At 43.4% G+C, this 24,998-nt stretch overlaps 1 protein-coding gene across 3 annotated transcripts; it reads right to left on the reverse strand.

Annotated features, from left to right (window-relative positions):
• Window positions 1–9,998: 9,998 nt before the first annotated feature.
• On the reverse strand, window positions 9,999–17,268 carry UBL7 (ubiquitin like 7). Of its 3 annotated transcripts, none has more exons than XM_073579474.1 (11): window positions 17,122–17,268; window positions 16,501–16,686; window positions 16,068–16,187; window positions 14,984–15,066; window positions 14,234–14,318; window positions 13,988–14,045; window positions 13,021–13,151; window positions 11,749–11,798; window positions 11,109–11,276; window positions 10,871–10,993; window positions 9,999–10,303 (listed from the first exon to the last, which is right to left on the reverse strand). In XM_073579474.1, exons 2-11 carry the CDS (start codon window positions 16,676–16,678, stop codon window positions 10,166–10,168), a joined length of 1,134 nt encoding a protein of 377 aa, XP_073435575.1. In that variant the 5' UTR covers window positions 16,679–16,686; window positions 17,122–17,268; the 3' UTR covers window positions 9,999–10,165. The 3 variants fall into 3 exon arrangements, with proteins under 3 accessions (XP_073435575.1, XP_073435577.1, XP_073435576.1); XM_073579476.1 differs by lacking the exon at window positions 17,122–17,268 and adding an exon at window positions 16,983–17,100; XM_073579475.1 differs by lacking the exon at window positions 17,122–17,268 and adding an exon at window positions 16,929–17,079.
• Window positions 17,269–24,998: the final 7,730 nt, after the last annotated feature.

The following is a 24,998-nucleotide window of genomic DNA, read 5'->3' on the forward strand; positions in this document are numbered from 1 at the left end:
AACTTGAAGGGGGAAGAGCCGCGTGGGAGAACACTAAGAGGGCAAGACATGTAGTCTCACCATATGACGGAAACGTTTCCTCCTGCTGACTGGAGCCGTCTGTGATGGTGTAGACATTTGTGGCGGGGACACAAAACTTTGCCACATTTGGGCCATACTGGTCTTCCCTTGTGCTGAGGCTCTGCTTCTGCTCCCTCTTTGTGCAGAGCTTCCTCCACTGCCTTGACGCACTGAGCTGCTTTGTAAAGCACTAGCAGCACTGCCCTCGGGTGGAATGGAGAACATGATGGAATGCACCAGTGTGTCTTGGTACTCCCGCATTTTACGCTCCCGGTTCAACGGTGTTATGAGGCTTTGTAAGTTGTCCCGGTAGCGAGGATCTAGGAGGGTGTACACCCAATAATCAGCCGTGTTGAGAATGTGGGCGATGTGGCGGTCGTTTCTCAGGAATTGCAGCATGAAATCAACCATGTGCTGCAGACTGCCAACTGGCCAAGAAACGCTGTCCCCTGCTTGAGGCGTCATCTCTGCCTGCTCTACATCACCCCACCCTCGCTCTACATACTGACTACTAGAGCATTGTGTACCTCCCTCCTCTGGACAGATGTCTTCCTCCTCCATTAACTCCTCCTCATCCTCCTCACAAAGTGTCCCCTGCCTAGGCCTTTGTGAGGAACCACGTTGCGCAGACTGTCCAGAAGCAGATAGCATTTGTGACTCCTCATCCTCCACCTCTTCCACAACCTCCTCCCTTAGTGCTTGCAGTGTTTTTTCAAGCAGGCAGATAAGGGGGATATTCATGCTGACTAGTGCATCATCTGCACTCGCCATCCGCGTGGAATCATCGAAGGCACGCAAAACGTGGCAGATGTCCTTCATAGAGGCCCACTCAGTGGTGGTGAAGTGTGAATGGCGCGCAGTGCGACTTGTTTGCGCCTGATGCAGCTGGTACTCCATTACTGCTGCCTGCTGCTCACACAACCTCTCCAACATACTGTATGTAACGTTGAATTCCACCTGGTGGGTAGGTCACATATGATGCGATGTTCCGGAAGGCGGAATCGGCGCTGCCGAGCTGCAATGCGCGATCTTGCCATGCTGGAACGCCGCAAGTGAGCGCACTCTATGAGGACCTTGTGCAGCAGTGCATCAAGATCCGGATAGTCCCTCAAAAAACTCTGCACGACCAAGTTGAGCACATGTGCCAGACATGGGATGTGAGTGAGGTTGCCTAGGCCCAGAGCTGCCACCAGATTTCGGCCATTGCCACACACTACCATGCCTGGCTGGAGATTTGCAGGCACAAACCACACGCCGCTCTCCTGCTTGATGGCATTCCAGAGCTCCTGCGCTGTGTGGCTTCGATTCCCCAAAGATATTAATTTCAATACGGCCTGTTGACGTTTGGCCACGCCTGTGCTCATATCGGTCGTAACAGGGAAGCGTTCACGGGTCCATGTGGAGGTAGACTGTGACGGCTCCTGCAGCGCTGATTCAGAGGAAATGGAGTATGAGGAGTCAATGTATACAGACTGGATCCCTTGGAGTTGGCAGAACACGTACAGCGCCACTCTCAAGATCTCTACCCGGCTCCACAACATTTACCCAATGGGCAGTGAGGGAAAGATATCGTCCCTGTCCATGGTTACTGGTCCACGCATCGGTGGTCAGGTGGACCTTGCTACTGAAGGCGTTTAGTAGCGCATGTTTAATTTTTCCCTCCACATGCTTTTACAGGGCAGGGACGGCTTGCCTTCTGAAATAAAAGCGGCTGGGCACGTTGTATTGTGGGACTGCCAATGCCATGAAGTTACGGAAGGTGTCAGTCTCCACCAGCGTGAATGAGAGCATTTCAAGGGACAGTAGTTTTGCAATGCCAGCATTCAGAGCCTGTGCTCGGGGGTGATTTGCCAAGTATTGGCGCCTTTTCTCCCATGCCTGTGCTACTGATGGCTGTGGAGTGGCCTGGGAGTGTGAGGATGACAGGGAACGTGGTGCTGTGGGTGGAATGACACTGTGTCTCTGTACAACAGTGCCAGAGGTTCTTCCATGGCGATCCTGTGAGGAAGCCGAACCAGCTGTGTGTGAGCTGGAGGAAGAGGCTACAACACGAGCTGAAGAGGTGGTAGGTGGCGCTGTAGGTTGGTCTAGGTCTTCAGTTTGTCTTTCTAACTCCACCACGTGCTTGGTCCGCACAGGTTTCCAAATATTTGTGGTATTGAGGTTGCTGACACTTTTCCCTCTTTTCACTTTCTGATTTCACAGCTTGCATTTGACAAAGCAAATGTCATCTGCAACTGTGTCAAAAAAGGACCAGGCAATGCAAGTCTTGGGAGCGCCCGTTTTGGGTTTTGGAAGAGGCATGCTCCTAATGGGTGCCGAAGTGGAGGCGACAGGCAACCGAGTCTGCCCCCTCCCTCTCCCTCCTTTTTTGGCCGTTCGGGGAATCTCTTCCTCAGAGCTGCTCCCACCACCTTCCTGTACCTCACGCCATAATGGGTCAAGGACCTCATCATCTACACTACCCTCTTCAGACGACTGCTTCTCCTGGGTAGTCTCGACAGCACAGTACGCACCAGAAAGTGGCACCTGAGTCTCATCATCAGATGCGTACTGAGGTGTGCTGACCATAGGCACTGGCCCACCCGCCTCTTCAGATTCAGAGAGACAAAGCTGTTGCGCATCACTGCATACTACCTCTTCTTCAAACTCTCAAATGCTGCTTGACTGGCCCCCTCTTTCCAAGCCAACAGATTCAGAGAACAGAAGTAGAGATGGCTCCTGTCCATTGCTCTGGGCAATTTGGCAGGTGGTGAAGAGACAGATGGGTGCTCTTCAGTGCTCTGGACCTGAGAGGATCTGGAACTAATTGAAGTCGACGCGTTAGCTGCCATCCATCCGACAACGGCTTCAATTTGTTCGTCCCGCAGCAGTGGGGTACGGCGAGCTCCTACAAAGCTGCGCATAAAGGACTATTCCCTGGGAAAACTGGGGGATGCGGAGTCACTGGTGCCCACAGCAGGCACAGAATCCCCACGTCCTCTCCCTGCAGAAACTCCACACCCACGACCAAGTGCCTTACTCCATGCCTTCTTCTTGGTAGACTGATAAAGATAAGCAGAAAAGTACTAAGGGCTTAGTGTGCTTATTCCTGAACAGCTGCTAACAGGTATAAGAAACACTAATTTTATAAAGTGTGGACTAGACTTTAATATGAGCTAATGTGACCTACACAACTGTAAAGTGGAGTGTTTGGTGAACTTTATTAACTTTTTTTTTTTTTTTTGCACAAAAAGACACTGAATGTGCCCAAAGATGTAAAACCGATAGTATCACAAACTTTTCGGAGCTATTACAATGCAGGAAGGTAACCTACAATGCAATAGATGAGGCTCCAAAAAATAGGCTAATACTAATCTGGCTGGGGCTGCAGGGCACAAGCCAGCAGAAAGGTTCCTCTCTCTACTCCTATATAGTGTTTGCAAATATTTTAGCTGTATACGGATGGAACCACGCTAATAGGAGAAATCTGGAAAAATGAGCAGCACTAATGCAAAAAAGGACAATGTATGAGATAGTGACGCACGCTGAGCGGACTACAACCGGAGGTGGCTGAAGAACACACTACAGCGTGAGCTGCACTCACACTCAGAGACCTCGCAGACAGCCGTGAACAGCGCTGCAAGGCTGCAGAAAAGCTCCTCTATCTACTCCTATATAGTGTTTTCAAGCAATCTAGCTAGATACGGATGGAACCACACTAATAGGAGAAATCTGGAAAAATGAGCGCACTAATGCAAAATAGGACAATGTATGAGGCAGTGACGGACGCTGAGCGGACTACAACCGGAGGTGGCTGGCTGCAGAACACACTACAGCATGAGCTGCACTCACACACAGAGACCTCGCAGACAGCCGTGAACAGTGCAGAGAACTGTGCACTAGCGCTGCACGGCTGCAGAAAGGCTCCTCTATCTACTCCTATATAGTGTTTGCAAGCAATCTAGCTGGATACGGATGGAACCACACTAATAGGAGAAATCAGGAAAAATGAGCAGCACTAATGCAAAAAAGGACAATGTATGAGGCAGTGACGCACGCTGAGGGGACTACAACCGGAGGTGGCTGGCTGCAGAACACACTACAGCTTGAGCTGCACTCACACACAGAGACCTCGCAGACAGCCGTGAACAGCGCTGCAAGGCAAAAGAAAGCTACAGCGGTTGATAAAGTAGCCTGGGTAAAGCACAATATAGCAAATCGCTATCTCTAACTGTCCCTCAGAACAGCAGCATCCTATCCCTAACTGAATTCACAGCAGTGAACCCAAAATGGCAGCGGCGGCTTTTATAGTGCATCATGACATCATTTCAGCAGCCAATCACAGCCATGCCAGTAGTTACATGCCTAATATGCTCTAACAGGATGTGCCCACACTTCTTAGGATCCTCATTGGCTGAATAAAATCAAACTGGCTCATTGCATTATGGGAACTTCCGATTCCAATATACGATATACTAAAAGTATCGGAACTCAGTATCGGAATTCCGATACCGCGAATATCGGCCAATACCCAACACTGCAGTATCGGAATGCTCAACACTAGTTTTCACCTTCTTCAGCGTGTTGTACCCCCTACAGAAGAAGATAATCTGGATGCTCAAATGGAACTTGATAGTTTAGGTTTTTTTTTTCTTTAATATGTACTATACACAGTGAAAAGGTAGAAGTAATGCACATCAATTCATTTCAAAGAAAAAAATGCTTAATACATTTCATATCACACAATACTGTTATATACATGCAAAGGACCATTAAAAAAAATATCAGAATACGGATCAGAAATTAACAACAAAATGTGTTGAAATATATTAACATACAGATTTATAAAAAAAAAGGTCCTGTTAAGTAGTATACGCAGCAGGGTATCACACTAAATATACCATAACATTTGAACTGCAGCAGTAAATAATTTAATAAATGATGAAATAAATGAACTTAGTAAGAATAAAACTCACTTCTCAATTTAGAATACCATGAAATGCCTGCAGAATGTGAACTATAAAAGAGACCTTTAATGTAGCAGCATAACCCCACACATCGCAGGGTCTCCCAAAAACAAAACATAGCAAACATAGTGACTAAGACAACAAAAATGTGAATAATAAATAGTAAAACAATTTCTCTGATTGAAACTATAAAATGCATAATATTGCAATAAACAGTCCAATACATTCTAAAAACTAGAAGATACCAAGTATAAATTAAATATAAAAATACAAAAGTAGCACAAATGGGGGCCGCACTACAGTAATGAGTAATTAGCATGATCTGAAAAAAGGCAACAGCTACCGTGTTTCCTCGAAAATAATACCTACCCAAAAATAAATGTTTGCATGATTTTACAGGATTTTTGGAGTATGCTTGAAATAGAAGTCCTACTCTAAAAGTAAGCTCTAGTTACAGTTAGGACCAGCGTTTTGGGAGGGTGGGAAATCAGGTCAACTGCCCAGGGCCCCCACTCTCTTATGAGTCCCCAACGTTTGTATTTGGAGTTTAAAACTCACGGCCATGTGATCGTGTGTTTGTGCGTGTGTATACATACATGTGTAAGTGCAGTGTGTTTATATACATGTGCAGTGTGTGTGTGTGTGTATACCCACGTGTATGTGTAGTGTGGGTATACACGTGTATATGCAGTGTGTGTGCATTTATACACATGTGTGTGTGCAGTGTGTGTATATATATATACACACACACGTGTATGTGCAGTGTGTGTATATATATATATATATATATATATATACATACACACACACACGTGTATGTGCAATGTGGGTATACACGTGTATGTGCAGTGTGTATACACGTGAATGTGCAGTGTGTGTGTATACATGTGTATGTGCAGTGTGTGCGTATATATACACGTGTATGTGCAGTGTGGGTATACATGTGAATGTGCAGTGTGTGTATATACATGTGTCTGCAGTGTGTGTGTGTATACACATGTGTATGTGTAAGTGCAGTGTGTTTATATACATGTGCAGTGTGTGTGTACACCCATGTGTATGTGCAGTGTGGGTATACATGTGTATGTGCAGTGTGTGCGTATATATACACGTGTATGTGCAGTGTGGGTATACATGTGTATGTGCAGTGTGTGTGTGTGTATATACATGTGTGTGCAGTGTGTGTGTATACACATGTGTATGTGTAAGTGCAGTGTGTTTATATACATGTGCAGTGTGTGTATACACCCATGTGTATGTGCAGTGTGGGTATACACGTGTATGTGCAGTGTGTGTGTATATACATGTGTATGTGCATTGTGTGTGTATATATATACACATGTGTATGTGCAGTGTGTGTGTATATACACATGTGTATGTGCAGTGTGTGTGTATATACACATGTGTATGTGCAGTGTGTGTGTATATACACGTGTATGTGCAGTGTGTATATATACACGTGTATGTGCAGTGTGTATATACATGTGTATGTGCAGTGTGTGTATATACACATGTGTATGTGCAGTGCATGTATACATGTGTATGTGCAGTGCATGTATACATGTGTATGTGCAGTGCATGTATACATGTGTATGTGCAGGGCATGTATACATGTGTATGTGCAGTGCATGTATACATGTGTATGTGCAGTGTGTGTGTGTGTATACATGTGTATGTGCGTGTATACATGTGTATGTGCAGTGTGTGTATATATGCATGTGTATGTGCAGTGTGTGTGTATACATGTGTATGTGTATGTGCAGTGTGTGTATATACACATGTGTATGTGCAGTGTGTGTGTATATACATGTGTATGTGCAGTGCATGTATACATGTGTATGTGCAGTGTGAGTTAAATACATGTGTATGTGCAGTGCATGTATACATGTGTATGTGCAGTGTGAGTTAAATACATGTGTATGTGCAGTGCATGTATACACGTGTATGTGCAGTGTGTGTGTATATATACACGTGTATGTGCAGTGTGTGTGTATATGTGTATGTGCAGTGTGTGTGTATATATACACGTGTATGTGCAGTGTATATATGTGTATGTGCAGTGTGTGTGTGTATATATATATATATATATATATATACACACATGTGTATGTGCAGTATGTGCAGTGTGTGTATATATACACACATGTGTATGTGCAGTGTGTGTGTGTGTGTATATATACATGTGTATGTGCAGTGTGTATACATGTGTATGTGCAGTGTGTGTGTATATATACACGTGTATGTGCAGTGTGTGTGTATATATGTGTATGTGCAGTGTGTGTGTATATATACACGTGTATGTGCAGTGTGTATATATGTGTATGTGCAGTGTGTGTGTGTATATATATATATATATATATATATATACACACATGTGTATGTGCAGTATGTGCAGTGTGTGTATATATACACATGTGTATGTGCAGTGTGTGTATATATACACATGTGTATGTGCAGTGTGTGCGTGTGTATATACATGTGTATGTGCAGTGTGTATACATGTGTATGTGCAGTGTGTGTATATATACACGTGTATGTGCAGTGTGTATATATGTGTATGTGCAGTGTGTGTGTGTGTGTATATATATATACACATGTGTATGTGCAGTATGTGTATATATACACATGTGTATGTGCAGTGTGTGTGTATATATACATGTGTATGTGCAGTGTGTGTATATGTGTATGTGCAGTGTGTGTATATGTGTATGTGCAGTGTGTGTGTATATATACACATGTGTATGTGCAGTGTGTGTGTATATACACATGTGTATGTGCAGTGTGTGTGTGCAGTGTGTGTATAAACACACGTGTATGTGCAGTGTGTGTATGTGCAGTGTGTATAAACACATGTGTATGTGCAGTGTGTGTGTATATATACATGTGTATGTGCAGTGTGTATATATGTGTATGTGCAGTGTGTGTGTGTGTGTATATATATACACACACGTGTATGTGCAGTGTGTGTATGTGCAGTGTGTATATATACATGTGTATGTGCAGTGTGTGTGTGTGTGTATATACACATGTGTATGTGCAGTGTGTGTGTGCAGTGTGTGTATAAACACACGTGTATGTGCAGTGTGTGTGTATATACACATGTGTATGTGCAGTGTGTGTGTGCAGTGTGTGTATGTGCAGTGTGTGTATAAACACATGTGTATGTGCAGTGTGTGTATGTGCAGTGTGTGTATAAACACATGTGTATGTGCAGTGTGTATAAACACATGTGTATGTGCAGTGTGTGTGTATATATACATGTGTATGTGCAGTGTGTATATATGTGTATGTGCAGTGTGTGTGTGTGTATATATATATATATATATATATATATATATATACACACACACATGTGTATGTGCAGTGTGTGTGTATATATATATACACACGTGTATGTGCAGTGTGTGTATGTGCAGTGTGTATATATACATGTGTATGTGCAGTGTGTGTGTGTGTGTATATACACATGTGTATGTGCAGTGTGTGTGTGCAGTGTGTGTATAAACACACGTGTATGTGCAGTGTGTGTGTATATACACATGTGTATGTGCAGTGTGTGTGTGCAGTGTGTGTATGTGCAGTGTGTGTATAAACACATGTGTATGTGCAGTGTGTGTATGTGCAGTGTGTGTATGTGCAGTGTGTGTATAAACACATGTGTATGTGCAGTGTGTATAAACACATGTGTATGTGCAGTGTGTGTGTATATATACATGTGTATGTGCAGTGTGTATATATGTGTATGTGCAGTGTGTGTGTGTGTATATATATATATATATATATATATATATATATATACACACACACATGTGTATGTGCAGTGTGTGTGTATATATATATACACACGTGTATGTGCAGTGTGTGTATGTGCAGTGTGTATATATACATGTGTATGTGCAGTGTGTGTGTGTGTGTGTATATATACACACACACACGTGTATGTGCAGTGTGTGTATGTGCAGTGTGTGTATATATATACATGTGTATGTGCAGTGTGTATACATGTGTATGTGCAGTGTGTGTATATATATACATGTGTATGTGCAGTGTGTATACATGTGTATGTGCAGTGTGTGTATATATATACATGTGTATGTGCAGTGTGTGTATATATATACATGTGTATGTGCAGTGTGTATACATGTGTATGTGCAGTGTGTGTATATATATACATGTGTATGTGCAGTGTGTATACATGTGTATGTGCAGTGTGTGTGATAACATGATTATATTTGAATAAATGTCCTTTTTTGTTCAAGGATAAATGTGACTTGTTGTTAATGGAAAAAAAATTAAGACATCCTCTGAAAATAAACCCACACCAACTTTCTTAACAAAAAATAATATAAGACCCGGTCTTATTTTCAAAGAAGCACTGTAAATGAGAACAGGCTAGCTTCTTAAACTAAATAGAGTATACCTTCTAAATCTTAAATAATGATTAAAGTGTCATAACTAAACCTTAATACTGCTGTATGGGGACACCCTGTGGTGTGTGTGGTTATGCTGCCACATAAAGGGTCAATTTATTTTTCTTTCCTTTCATAATTCAGATTTTGTAAGCATTTCAGAATATTCTAACAGCGAGCAGAGAGTTTGTTCTCATGACGTGGCGAGCCCTTTTTCTCAGGATGTGTTTCAGCATTGGACTGCAGCATTCCCTCTTCAATTGTTTTATTGCATCATTTTCACCAGATGCCCCTTTATCAATGGCATGGATAGTTTACTGCAATAGTGAGATTCTTATGGATTTCTACTTAGTGCATGTATTTAATTATTACGGTAATTTCTAAGTCAAACTTTACAGCATAGTTAGTGTGATTACCCTGCTGCGTATACCTCTTATTTGGATGGGTTTTTTTTAATCTGTATAGTTGTTCATTTCTGAAACATATTATTCTCCAGCATTTTTTCTAGTAATATTCTGAATGCATCTCTGGAGGATCTGTATGTAGAAGCTTTAGATATATATATACACATGCAAATGAATAAAGTTTTAGCAAAATACTGTATTCAGACAAGTGATGCAATAAATATGCCCCTGGACCTACAACCCAAACTGATCATTTACAGTAAGTTCAAGTCATTTTGAAACAGTTATAGATCAGTGAAAAAAATAAGATAAAAGGAATGTTCCCATACAGAAGAAAGTGTTATTACAAAGCACCGCCAGCAAAGATTAGCTCCAGAGCAGCCTGAATGTCTCCTCCAGTGGCCTGCAACGCTCGCAGGCTGAGTTCTTCATCACGGATACCCATATCCCGCAACTGTTGTAGTTGAGGCTGCCACTGATTCTACAAGACATATTAGAAAACGTTGTACAGTATACAGAAAAACATGGCAGATAGAGTATATACAAATGAAATATGCCGCATTTCCTGTACTTCTTCAGGAGCATCTACTTAAAGGAGTTTTACGATAGTCTGATGAAACAATAACAAAAAACACAAATATCCTAAAATAAAAAATTAAAAACTAGTCTGATGAAAGTTTACAGTCACTCTATGGAGCTGCAGAATTCTGAAACCTTACTTTGTGCACACCGTACACTGTCAGGATTCTCCAGTGCCGCCGGCAAGAACGGGTATGTGACCACACAAACGTGATTTGTATACTTCCGTCCACCTTCTGAGTAGACGTACTCAGCCTTACTCAACTCACTCCAATTCAGTTATTTCCATTAATTGATAACTAATGACCAGAATCACAAATACAATGGTAAAGCAAATACCGTGTACCATAAAACGCCACTTGTAAGGTAACAGTCTCCTGGCACACTCACCATGCCACTAGCCTGTTAATTTACATAGGATTGGTGGGAAGAGGTTAATGTACGGACCGCTAAATAGCCTATAGCTTACCTGTTGCGTTGTTTGGCTGGATGCTTGCAGTGCATGTTGTAAAGCTTGGCTGAACAAGTCATTGGTGATGGGTGTTCCGGACTGGACACTAGAGGACATAGGGGATGTTCCCGAGGAATGACCCTGCAATATATAAAAACCCTTACAATTTAGTTCCTGGAATAAAGGAAACCAGCAGAAATATTTCAGTGGTAGGACAGAAAATCAGGATGTAGGATGCATCAGTAGGCTTCCTGACCTGTGTTCCAGGTGTCGGCGTGTGAGAGCTGCTCTCCGGGGTGCTAGCGAGAGCCAGAGCTGTAGCCAGTTCACTCTGAGTGATCGGTCGAGGACCCGAGGCTCCGGTATATCCAAGAGAAGCTGGCCGGGGACCAGATGTGCTACTAGACGATCCTGAGCGAGAGGTCTTTACAAATATGAAAGAGAAAAAAAAAAAAAACACAACATTTTAAAAACAAAAGCCCCAATTCACCAAGGCTGATGTATTATATGCCAGTCTGTCGAACAGAATAGGTGCCAAATTCATTACGAAGCATGCACCGCTTAGAATTTGGCTCATCTTTAAAGCTGTCATGTGGACTGGAGTACAGTAACATTGTAATTTACACCAGAATAAATTATGAAGAAGTCACTAAAAGCACTCAGCGATAACCCTTTAGTGAAGCGCTGTCCACTGATCAAAGTGTTATTGGAGCTGTCCAGCATTGGCATAAAAATGGCAACACTCATTTTTTTGTGCAACCATGAGTCGCCCAAAGATTTAGCGATATCTCAGATTAACAACAGAAAACTGGAGTAAACTGCTTTATGAATCGGGATTACACTCTTTTCTTGAAAATGTTATCCATTATATACATCACATTGACTGATGATCTCACCTGCGGATACTCATCCTCTTCATCCGACAGCCCATCAAATAAGAAGCCGCCTAACAGAAGACACAAAGGATGAAATGAAAACACAGAACTATAGAAGTATAAGCTGGTAAGAAAGAATCTGGATATACACATGGGCTCACAAAAAGAATAGGCGAATCACGGAAGAGTTACAGCTAGAGACGGGAGAACAGACTGGCAGGACTCCGGTCCATCAGCCAGGTCACTAATCTGTGCCCGCTGAACAAGAGTTCTGCAGATCTCGTCATATGGGCATCAGGCCGCAATGATTACTCCCAGAGGAGAGGAATCTGCCCTGGTCATGTAACTGGGGTGCAAAGCAATTAGTCATCATAGCTGTGTGTCTATCACATGGCCTGATCAGCATGCAGACATTCTGAAAACTGTGACGAAGTATATTGGAAACCTACATATGTTTGTATTATGGAAAGACAAGAGGAAAACAGAGTCCAGATCCATCTCAAAAATGAAAATTTTATTACAAGTAAACAGGCACATAATAGAGAAACAAGACAACCCCCGAGGAAGCGGTATTCACACCGTGAGACGTGCGTTGGGGTATCCTTACAGGACATGATGGCTATGCTTACATAGATACTCCTTTCCTTCTCTCTGATGGACCTTGTGTAATACATGTGCAATTAGTGCACTTGTTTTCATGATCACACAGCAGTGGTGCTGTGGTGGAGTCTGCTACCTGATCCAATTAATTTATGGGCAACTCTGCATGCATTTGGACTGCACCCTCCACCATAGCACCATTGATTTATATTACCAGGGCCTAGTGCCATACAATATACAATAGGACAGATCCTCCTTAAGCATTGATTCCTCAGCACAGCTCATTTTGCACACCAAACTATTTCTGCAGTGGTCCTCAGGGAGTTAACATTAACCGTTTGGTTGCTGGTTTGTTTCTCTTGGGTTCGGGTTACATACTTACTGACCGAGTTATTTTAACAAAATTGTCTTGTTTCTCTATTATGTGCCTGTTTACTTATAATAAAATTTGCATTTTTTAGATGGACTGTTTTCCTCTTGTCTTTGCAGTATAAGTGAGTCGTCTCTATAGATCGAGACTTTATGAGGCGCTATATCTGTACTTACAGTTATGAATAAAGAATGTTTTTTTGGCGTTTTTTCTTTATATATGTTTGTATTATGCAATTTAACATTTATTTTCCGATACTGTCATAACTAAAGACCAGCAGCCACATAGTCGGGGTCTAGCTTTCTACTCCATTCATTTCTGACCTGGCATATGTAGGGTTGCAGGAGGAACAGTGTGAGCAGCGCCATCTGTTGGAGGCAGTGAAGAACTTCCAGTCACTGAATGTAGGATTAGTATTATGGCATTTACTAGGGCAGGGTGCGAGGACACAAGCCTGGGGGGAATCAGAGAAAACTGGAGTGTAAAACAAACAGGAGTGCAAAAAATGGAAAATGTATATCTAAATGAACAATAATGTCTACGCCAAACCATGGCTGTACATAAGTTATTGTCTTCTATATTCCCTTATAACCCAATGAAAGGCTACCCCCGTCACCAATGTAGGGCACATTAGGCTGCATACATATTGTATATATCTTTTATGTCGATCTGAAATTTAAAGGGTTTTCTGATTTCATAAAAGTTGCTTCCCCAAGTGTACTTTGATAAAAAAAAAAATAATAAACTGTAGCTAACTTGGGTTCCCCAGATCCAATGCCACGTCTCCATCGATGCCCTGCCCTCTGTTTGTCTGCAGTGCCGACGTCATGACAACATAGCTGGAGCCAATCAAGGAGCTTGTGCCGTCTACACGGGCAGAGCTGCTGAGCTTAGTGATTGGCTGCAGCGCAGTCCACGTGAAGTCACCATTGCAGCCAAGCAAGAGAAACTGAGCAGGGGAGACTCGGCGATGGACCTGGGGAGGGAGAGTAAAGCCCTATGTAGCCAGCAGTCAGGCTTCTGCATGAGCCAGTGCGCAGAGTAGTGTATGGTCCCAATAGATCGTCTATGAGACAGAAAATGGCACAAGGCAGTGCGCACTCTGCACATGCTCAGGGAGAAACTTGGCACTCATATTAAAGCTAATAAATATTACATCTACTGGAACATTGGAAATAATGGTGAACCAGCTTAGCTTTCTTTAATCTTCTACTCGGCTGGATCCATTTTGTAGATATTTAGACTACAAATTATAATGGCCTAAGCTTTGTATGTGATATTAACACTTACGTGTCCAACATGCTTGGATCAGTGAATACTGTGAATAGATCTTTATCCTGCAGAACGCCTGTGAAAATAGTTGAAAGATCAGAGTAGCATACTTCTGTATTTTATACATGTGCAGCAGTCATACATCCATGACCCATGCCTCTACACACACACCTATCCTGCTCGCTGGGTAAAGCGCCCACCGTCAGCGGATCTATTCACTAGACCAAACATTCAGATTTTGCAAACTTTGAATGAGGACCTCACCCATGGCTACAGGATCAGAACTAAGGCCAGGAGTTGCCACAACAATCTGCTCCAAGGACTCCCGGCTACCAAGCAGCTTGAACACCTGAATGACAAAGACAAAGGTTAGCGATGCCACTCACTGGCATGAAATATTAGAGGTCATCCGATCCCACTAACATGTTCATGTCTATCAGAAACCGCCCTTCTGTATAAAAACAAAGCTCACGGGGGGAAACAATCTGCCACTTAACTTGAATTCTAAGGGGTAACGTTTCTCCTTGTGGAACGTGAAAAGCGAAGCATGGTATATCTGAGTGAGGAGACTTATAAGCCATGCATGCTCCACTGAGAAATAGGTCCTCTCACTCTGACATGCCATGCTTGGCATGTCACTCTCCACAAGGAGAAACGTTACCCCTTAGATCCCAGTATTAAGCCTCAAACACATCCAAATCAGATTTCATACTTGGCACTGATGAGGGGCAACACTACGAAACACCATGTCTGCAAATTGAGATTCTGGTGTGGCTTTTATTCTAAGTGATATGGCAAGGCTTGTTAAAGGGTCTATATTTGTGTAATCGGTGAGGGATCAGCAGCTCCTTTCACGGTCGTACCAGCATACCCAGAGATGAATGAAAGGTAAGGCACAGATAGCCGCCATTTTCGGTTAGCTTTTCTCTCATCTGTGAATACTATGGACTATGTACACGGTGTGAGAGGCTCTCCATGCTGTGCTCATGTAGGTACTGATATACCGGTACTTACTGCATCACGGTAGGTAGAGCTTGTGTGCAGAGCGGTATGAAGAGCTCGAAACTCACGGCTAGCAGCAATTTTATCTACAGGTTCTAGAAAGAGAAAACAGAATATAAGAAATTAAACATAAGACACCAGAGATTGCTGGACGCTATGCACACAAGATTGGCAATCTGTAGAATTTGGAGGAAATTCCTCTTTATCTTGAAATTACCACTTGCTTACAAAAGAAGCTGAAACGACTGCAGAAAAACCTGCTTGTTAGCACAGACGGCATTCAGCAAACAGCAGCGGAGGTTTCAGTTTTATTATGAGAAGCTACAAGAGGATAACTGAAGGCAAAATCTGCAAAGGTTTCCGCAGCTGGGTGCGTTCTCCAATAGGAAAACCATAATGATAAAAATGCAACGCACAGAAAATGTTGGGGTCTGAAGCACCATATGGAGTTGTCTTCCAGCAGCAGCAAGGACATAACCAATGTGCTGCGGAAATTCATCCAAACACTACAGCCACAAGCATTTTTACTACAATTTGTTGTATTACTCATGCCGGCGCTTAACATGTTTTAAGGAAACACTTAAGCAAAAGCTACAACTGTAACTGTCTCTAATGGTCACTTTGCCCTCACCCATTAGATGTGGGGTAACTGCTACGGTATATCCCATAAACAGCACTCAGAGAAAAGAAGAGATGCCGCTCCCCTATCTCTCTGTAGTACACCTTCAGAAGCAGCATGGCATATATTATATAGCAGTACTTAGCTGTGTAACTGTGAATCCATCTCTGAAGTAAGATAGAAATCTTACCAAAAAGCTGCCGCACCATATGAGTGAGAGTCTGTCTCTTGATTCAGCTACTTTCTTATTACATTCCCACTTCCATAATGACCAAAAACACACAGACATTCCCCTGCTCTAAAGATATTCAGCCCAATCATGCGCTGCTGCGATTACTCCAGTACTTGTATAAGAAAAACTGGAATGGTCCATAAGAAGAAGCTGAAGATTTCTAGGTATCTACTCCACAAACAAAGCTACAATTCACCAGTGATAATAGGCTAATAACAAAGCAGCTTCATAAGGCCATCACTCACCAGGCCGATGTGCGGGCTCTGGCCATGCTCTGCGCAGAATGTGAACGGTGCTCCCTGACTGTACGCCATAAAACTCCAGAGTCTGATCATCTCGCAGACGTCGACCGCAGTGGACCAAGTCTGTGGGGAAACAGAAGGAAGCCATTAACTGTAATGGATTATCAAGGCATACTGGCTGGCCCGGCATGGCATGGATACACGGATGAGGTCCAGCTGCTGAGGCTGCTGTATGATGCCCAGTGGGTATTCTGCAGTGATCTTAGGAAGCAAACTAAGACCCAGACATGATAATTGCTGGCATCTGACATTATGCCTGGACCACCCCTTTAAGGAGTCTGATGTTCATATATCGCATTCATTACTCCATATTTTAACCCCATCATTTCATCTGAACCGCCTGACTGTACGTGTGTATGTGATGTACACTGCTCACCGATCAGCTCCGGGTCAGGGAGAGACTCTGGCAACGTGGCAGTGATCATCTGTTTGACAACGGACACTCGGTGACCACAGGAATCCCCATCAGCAGACGAATGTACCGGGAGGTGGACAATGGATTTAGGAGACAGAGGTTGATCTGCCAGCTGGACGCATATATGGAGATCAGACATGATGGAACCTGGTGGGAAAAAAGACAAGAGGAAAACAAATCTATCACTCAGCACACATTGGGGCAGAAATTCCGATAATTCAGCATGCCACTGGCTGATCATTAATACATGATTGATAACTGCTTTATATACATATATAGTTCAAATATCACAGCCTTGTACAATGAAGGCACTACTGTCTCAGGAATGCAGGTGGCAGACTAGGAGTAGTAAGTGTATAGAAAGAAGCTGCTCATAATGATGTGACTACCTCTAATCCGATACAAGGGGAAGCAGTGCCGGATTATCAGGACGCATACATAACCTGTACCGGCTCCGTACACAAATGCTCTAGGTTACACAGTGCAGTATCGGCTCTGAGCCCCATCCCCAGCGTGCGAGCAGGACACGTGCTGCCGACATTATAAGAAAGGCCACTATATAGCAAAGCAGACATCACCAACCTCCTGTACAGAGTCCCTGCAGGAAACAGACAGTGTTACTTCCTTTGTTTACAGTGCCCACGGAAGTGACAAATCAGCGATAAACTAAAACTACATATCCCATCAGTTCCGTGGCGGGCGCTGAGTGATTACGTCACATTCCTGTATAGGACTTCCCGCTAGAGGCGCTAAACAGCGTTACATTAAAACTACATATCCCATCAGTCCCCTTATGGGCGCTAGGCGATTGCGTCACAGTCCTGTATAGAACTTCCCACTAGACGGGGCTACACAGCAATAAACTAAAACTACATATCCCATCAGCCCCATTTTGGGCGCTGAGCGATGACGTCACGATCTTTCATAGAATTTACCACTAGAGGCGCTTTCTTTCTGTGTGTGGAGAAATTGGCGTGGAACTACTGAAACCACTTTAGAAATAAAGTTACAGGGTTTAGTCTCCTAAAATATGTTGTTAAGCGGCGATGTAGGGTGTAGACCTGTATCCTGCACGGGGTGTTATCCAGCTTTCCTAATGTCCTGAATGGCACATTTCCCCAGTTGTCCAAGCATGAGGCAATCAATGATATGTCATTGAGGAGACTGGGAGAAGTGGGTGACAACCCTTGTTCGCAGTAGTAGCAGCTGCCTTGGTTGTCAGTCACGCCACGATCTTACCTGTCTGGTAATTTTTATTACTCCTTGGTTTTTGTTTCGTAAGGTGGAATTCTTGTTAATGAGAATGTCACAATAACATGGGCCGCGTGTTTCTTATTCGGAAAGTCATTTAACCCTTTCAATAACGCCCTTTGTCCATTTTTGTGCCAGTTTTATCATTTTTAAGTGTATTTACATGAGGGCACCTCGCTGCATTGTATTTTATTATTGTGATTTTTTTTCATAGTTTTGTTGTTTAAACCTATAAAAAAAAAAAAATCAAGAAAAAGTGCAGCAAAACGCATGTCGGTGGTGGCGGGCTTGGGTCCGACCTTTGCATATCATGGGTAAGCAGCATCAGTGGGTGACTTGATATATCCCAGCATTTTGTATGCACTTGCATTTGACTGTTTTTGATATCTGGTGTTGTTTAGACTAACCTATGTTATATGCTTATATCTTTTTGCACTGGAGCACTTTATGGACTCATAAAATTGGACCGGACTTACCTTGGAAGGGCATATCTAAAAAGCTACCTTGGTGTTCACTGGAGCCTGGTGAGGTCAGGCTTGTGCGGCAGCCAGATACCACTCCAGGACAGCATCCGACAGAAGCTGCTGACCCCAAGGGTCTGTTAACGGGCTGGTCAGGTGAGGAAAGTCTCCAGGAGTGGACCCTCTGGATCGTGGCACCGAGGGGCCCCGGGCGAGCCGCCAGGTGGAGCCGACCCCTACTATACAGGGATCGTTAGGAGCAGGCCCAGGGGTTCGGGTACCACGATAGCAGGTACCGAGAGGGGCGGCTCAGAACGGACTGGAGTAAGACCACGGGAGTATAGGAGACAGGATCAGAGTAGAGCTACAGGACTGGACCACGGACAGCAGGACGGAGCAGGGACATGGAAGACAGGAGCGGAGTAGGACTGAGGGAAACAAACGAGAACAAGGTGAAACAGGGGGCCTAGTGTACTATCAAACACGAAGATCAGGCGCCTCTATTAAAGGAGGGGGGCCTGATATGCCCTTGCCTGGTCTCCCAAATGATAGGAACTGAAGGAGTTAAATTGAGTTCTGTCTATGTTGCATTCTCTTGTTTAAAACCTTATCTGTTCTTCGAGGAGATGTCTCAGACATCTCCCTTGTGAACCAAGGTCAAATACCTCTGCTTTTTCGCCTAAATGACTTTCTTTGTCTAAAACAAGTTGTAAAATCATTTGTACTGCGCATGTCTGTAAAATGTTTAAATTCTTTACTATAAAAGACGGAAGCCTAACTGATAAGCCAGAGGCGTCTTGGAGGCATCCTGAGTTGTACCATACAGCTGGTGTCTGTGTAGTTCTTCTCCACGGAGCTGATTTAATTAGAGACATATGATGCTTCACACCCAAGAACATCGGTCCTTCAGATGAAAGAGTAATCTGAGGGATCCCGACAGTTTCCTGGCGCCCGAACAGGGACCTGATATAGGCACCTCTCCAAGACTACCCGATCTACAGACCACTCCAGTTACTGATGAAATTGTGAACAGCAGACCTAAACACCTGGCCAGGTAAGAGATCAATTTTTCTCTTCTCTGCTCTTCATAATCTATCATTATAACTAAGGTCCGTATAAAGGGGAATCTAGTAGAGGAGGGGGCCGTAAAATCAGGTCCATATAAGAACTCTGAGGAAATCGGGTGTGACACGCATATGTAATTTCTGCTCGAATGAGAGGTTACTGTAGGTTCTGTCTGTGCACAGCTATTTTTAGAAAAAGAGCTGATGCAAATCAAAATGGGAGAGGTCTGACATTATGGAATATAAGGCTGGGTGAACAGTTCATACTGCGCAGCCCGGACGGACAAGTTTTTCACAATAGACGGTTCCGCACTAGGAATAGAGGAGGTTGTTGAATGGCTACTTTGATTTGAAAGGTTGTGGAAAGTAGACAAATAAGCTGCACAGTAGGTATTCGTTCAAAGAGTGGTGATATTGCCTAACTGGGTCATGTGACAGCGTCCTTTCGGGGAGGTCACCGCCTAAGCTTAAATCAACACCCTTTACGAATAAACCTTGTGACAGATAAGAGTGTGACCGAATGAGCACAGGACCGTGAAATGAGCCTGTGACAGGATATGACTGAAGAACCCCAGTAGATGGACACTTTATTTACAACCCTGTGTGTTGTGGGAGTATTTCTGTTCGGATGCTACATAGCATATAAGTACACGAAACACGTAGTACACCGAGGAACAGACACTCCATTTAGCCTGTTAGCACCTTAGGAAGAAGGTAACGAGGTATAGTAGAGCCTAGTCTTGAGCTTACCCAATACACCACCTAAGGCAGGGGACTAACAGGAAGACAACAAGAGAGACAGGATAAGAATAAAAGATAAGATGGGGAACAGTCAGGGAAAGATACCTGAAGAAGGAAATCGGTTATGTGATATAATTGAGGATAGATATGGAAGTAGTGCAGCAAAGAACCTGGAAAAAGTATTAATCAAATCCAAAGTGCAAGATAGGCAGGCTGTGTGAATCCTTGTATATATGTCTATGAGAACCTCTGAATAAGATGAAAGATGAGTAATTGAGTAAAAAAAAATCAGTGAATGAGCACGTATGAATGAATCATCACACATCATTTTTGTGTCAAGAGATTTGTGACCTTTCTAGTTGTGGTGGAATCCCGGACAGATGCGTTATAGATATTTCAAATCTACATCTGAGACTGAATGAATTGAGTAATGATATAGTTCGTGTTATATGTGGCATTACATTGTAAAGTTTCCTGAATGCATTTGGCCAGAAAAAGGGCAAGGCATGGTTAATCTCATTATACAGTTATCTGCCCTTACAGTGAAATCCCGTGATTTTGAGTTTCTTTGTAGAAATTGATTTTGATAAGTCTAAAGAACTACAGAATTCTGTGAAGGACGACGCTGCATTCTGATGGGAGGGGGGAATGATACCGCTGCGTAGTTTTTCTTCTCCCTTCGCTCTTATCTCTGCTGAGTGTGAGCTGTGCTCAAAATTCTCTGTAATTCTATCCGTAAGGTACACGCTGAAAGATTTGTGCATTTTAAAGCAACAGTACTTAATTGAAGATTGGAAGTTAAAAGTAAGATATGGTGCCTAATTTAGAAGGGAATTGTAAGTGATTGCTTGGTCATTAATGTGTTTGAACCTGCTTCTAGTTGTGTGATTGATTTGTATAGCAAATTGTGTCAAATTACAAAAGACAGAGAAGGAAGGAAGCAGTAAAACAAGTGGGACAAATATTGAAAAAGGCAAAAATACCAGAGTGTGAATGTTTGGATGTACAAAAAGGCACAGACAAGGGAAGAAAATAGCAAGTGAATAAATGATGCTTGAGAATGTGCAGCAGTGTGGAAGGTGTATTATGAATGTTTGATCGACAAAGTGTAACCAGAGACCCAGACAAAACAGATGGACTTGTAAACACTGTGGTCAGACTCAGACAAATCCAGACTGAATAGCTACTTGTGTGACCTGTGCTACTGACCTAAGAGAATTGCACTAAATCCTATCCAGACAAGATCATAAGAAGCTGACATAATAGTGTGGATAGTGGGTAGTGGGGACATTGGCCCTTGAGGAGTAAGCTGACAGTAGACATCAGACGGCCAACCCCATCAGGACCTAGAAGTGTGACTAGAATAAGAAAGATACAGGTGTATTATCCCTGGAGCCCCTCTGACCAGCTAGCTTTGCTGAAGCAGCTGCCTGCCCCTGAAGACCAACCATTCCCGTTTTACAGACACATAAAGGAAGTACAGCAGACATATAAGTGTACCTGGGCAGACCTAGAGAGGTTGGTGAGTTTAAAGGCAGGTGACGCACTAGATCATATAATTAAGACACACAGATGTGACAAAGAATCAGGCTTGGGGCATGGATGATAAATCTGCACGATCTGGGGAGACGTACTGTGAGTCACTAAGACAATGGGCTGCAGTGGAACAATCAGAGCAGTCTGTACTCCTGACTAATGTGACACAGCAAAGAGGAGAGAGTGTAGAGATGTACTTTGGACGGTTACAGCTGAAATGGGCAGCCATGGGTACATTTGCATAAACCCACTTGATGTTAGAATACTGGTGAATGCATTCATTGACGGTATGAACAAAGACTTACGAGACGCAGTACAGACAGCCAGACCTGAATGGAGACATGTAGATCCGAAAGACCTCCTTAAGGTAGCTAAAGAAATTGAGCAAACAAGGATAATAAAACGACCTGTCATGTATGCTGGAGCACAAGGAAAAAAGTGGAGACGTAATAGGGAAGGCATGTGAGATGACACTGACGATCCATGCCATACTCCTACAAGTTCAACCAAAACATCTGTCTAGGGCCAGACAGCTCCGACTTGAGTGTGCTCTACTAATTCCTGAGTATGTCACTCCTCAAAAGATGTAACGTTCTGAATCCAGCCACCCTCCTGCCTATGGATTCAGAAAAGGGGGAATTGGTGACCGTATTGGCAAGTGAGGAAGGATACTTTGACATGACGCATGAACATGTCTGCATAGAACTGATGAGTCAGGAGACAGTTGGGTTTGCACACATTCATGAAAAACCTGTTCCTAATGCAGACTTTGAGTTTCTTTTTTGTAGATGGCCCCAGATACCACCAGGATGGACGATTCTACACTGGATATGCAGTAGTATCCTCACATGAGGTAATCCGAGCGGAACCACTCTCTCCTCACATGTCGGCGCAGGAGGCAGAGTTGAAGGCACTCACTGAGGCGTGTAGAGCCGCTGCAGGTAAAGTCGCTAATATTTTCACAGATTCGAAGCCCATTAAAAATGCAGAGCTGGTGAAACAATTGATGGAGGCATTGATGTTACCAGTCCAGGTTGGCATTGTCAAGGTAAAAGCACACACAAAGGTGACTCCGTGGAGGTAGAGGGCAATAGAAGGGCGAACGAGGCTGCTAAAATAGCACAAGGCGGCCTAGAGAGAGCAGTGGACGGTGGCGGGGAGTCAGCGTATTCCAGCCACATTGGGTCTAGATGTCCTGAAATCCCTCCAGCAAAAGGCTGCCCAAACAGAGAAGGTACACCGGGGGAGACTGGGAGCTGAGCTGAACTCAAATGGAGTATGGGAGAATAAGGATAAAATGTGCCCACCAAAGTCCCTGTTCCCAATCATGGCGCAAGCAGCACATGGCCCCAATCACACCTCAAAAAGTCACATGTGTGCCATGGTAGATGCCTTCTGGATCGCTCCTGGTTTCAGTTACGCAGCCGCGAAACTTGTACAATCATGCCTCATCTGTGCACAGCACAACCCAGGTAAAACAGTAAAAGTCCCTAAGAAAGCGACACCTAGGCCTCTCTACCCGTTTCAGAGACGGCAGATTGACGACATACAGCTACCAAGGTAGGAGTGTATGCAAATATCCTAGTATGTGTAGATCTCTTCTCTGGATGGCCAGAGGCCTACCCGGTGAAAACGGCTACAGCTCGAGCCACTGCAAAGAAACTGGTGATGGAACTAATACCACGATTCGGTGTCCCTGAAACAATTGAATCAGACAGAGGTACACACTTTACTGCTGAGGTAATGCAAAATGTAATGCAAATGATAGGTGTAGAACAGGCATTTCATACACCCTACCACCCACAGAGTTCAGGGAAGGTAGAAAGAATGAACGGGACACTGAAATTGAAAATACAGAAAACCATGGAGCAGACCCATAGACCATGGCCAGAGTGTCTCCCATTAGCATTATTCTCAGTAAGGTACACACCCACGGGGAAAACTAAACTGTCACCCTTCGAGATACTGTTTGGAAGACCACCGAACACAGGGTTGTACTACCCACAGGTCTTAACACTTAATGTGGATAATTTGACAAGTTATGTAATCCAGTTGCAAAAGCATTTAACTCAAATGCATTCTCTAGTTTTCTCTTCCACTCCAGATCCAGATAGTGTGGAAGGAATCACTGTCTACAACCTGGTGATTACGTATATGTCAAGAAACACTCCAGAAAGACCCTTGAACCCCGATATCAAGGACCTTACCAAGTACTCCTAACAACGCCTACTTCTGTTAAGTTGGAAGGAAGACCAACCTGGATCCACGCATCGCATTGCAAACTAGCCACAGGAATTAACAAAGCATAAGAGTGCATAATGTTTTGGTTTGGTTTTGTTGCATTATCTGTAATAATGGTAGCTGCGTGGGACAATCTAAATTCTCCAATGTCCTTGAATAATAAGTTTATACAACATCATGAAAAAATACTAAATGATTGGTCAAAAGACACTCAGTCTCCAGCAGATTGCTGGATCTGCACACATTCACCAGTATCGGCCACTAGTATTCCGTTCCTTGTTATTCCTATGCCACCCGAGGAATTATTTGCCTGGACCAGTTGTTCTGATACACTTGCTAATAATGCCACAAATAATGTGAAGTTATGGAACACAACTGTTGGAATACCTATTGTGGGATGGGTAGGATACCCTTGGTGGCAGGGTAATCTTTCAGGAAGTAATACATACCTTCAATATCTGGCATATAAAGGGGGGGCTTGGGTACCCAGGAATAGAACTCGATTAACCTACCTGGGGCAAATTCCAATGTATGGCCTACAAGTTAGTTTTAATGTAACTTCCCACTCTACTGATGCCTTCAAACCAATACTGCTAGAAAGAAGGTTGCATAATACGTCCTGGGAGTATTCCAATTTATTTCCCCAGGGCAATAATGAAACTTGTTTTAATATTTCAGGTAATATACCTTGCAACGAGTCATCTGGATATGAGAAAGGAACTCCCACCTGTGGAAATCCCGATGTAGGGTAGTGTAGCCCTTTAGGACAACTTCCAAATTGGTGTATGCTTCAGAATGTATCTGCGTTCATAGATTTAGTTCATAGACTGGTATTACAACATTCAGCCCTATGGGACCTACCTAGTGACATGTTCTGGGTATGTGGAGACAATGCATATAAATGGTTGCCAGTAGGGGTAAAAGGTGCTTGTACTCTGGGTCGTTTGACTCCAGCTACCTTTGTTATTCCGAATGACCAGTTGAATACTCAGAGCATACCTAAACACACGTTGTACAAAAGAGCTGCTGACAATACACCTCGCCTCTCTGGGAGACCACATATAGTGCAGATGAGTGTGGCTAATAAAATTGTCAGCTCTATTTTTATTTATCCTATGATTACTCAAATGTGGGATAAATTAGTCAGGGCTACAGATTACTTAGA

The sequence above is a fragment of the Dendrobates tinctorius genome, unplaced genomic scaffold (genome assembly GCF_039654945.1).
Source record: "Dendrobates tinctorius isolate UK_male_01 unplaced genomic scaffold, ASM3965494v1 ptg000062l, whole genome shotgun sequence".
Lineage (NCBI taxonomy): Eukaryota > Metazoa > Chordata > Amphibia > Anura > Dendrobatidae > Dendrobates > Dendrobates tinctorius.

What these genes read in the sequence shown, in the direction of transcription:
- UBL7 (XM_073579474.1), bottom strand. Translation starts at nt 16,678, where the DNA reads ATGTCTGATCTCCATATATGCGTCCAGCTGGCAGATCAACCTCTGTCT. An exon ending in CCCTGACCCGGAGCTGATCG is followed by an intron (nt 16,188 to 16,500) that starts GTGAGCAGTGTA and finishes GTTTCCCCACAG; the next exon opens with ACTTGGTCCACTGCGGTCGA. An exon ending in GATCCAAGCATGTTGGACAC is followed by an intron (nt 13,152 to 13,987) that starts GTAAGTGTTAAT and finishes GATTCCCCCCAG; the next exon opens with GCTTGTGTCCTCGCACCCTG.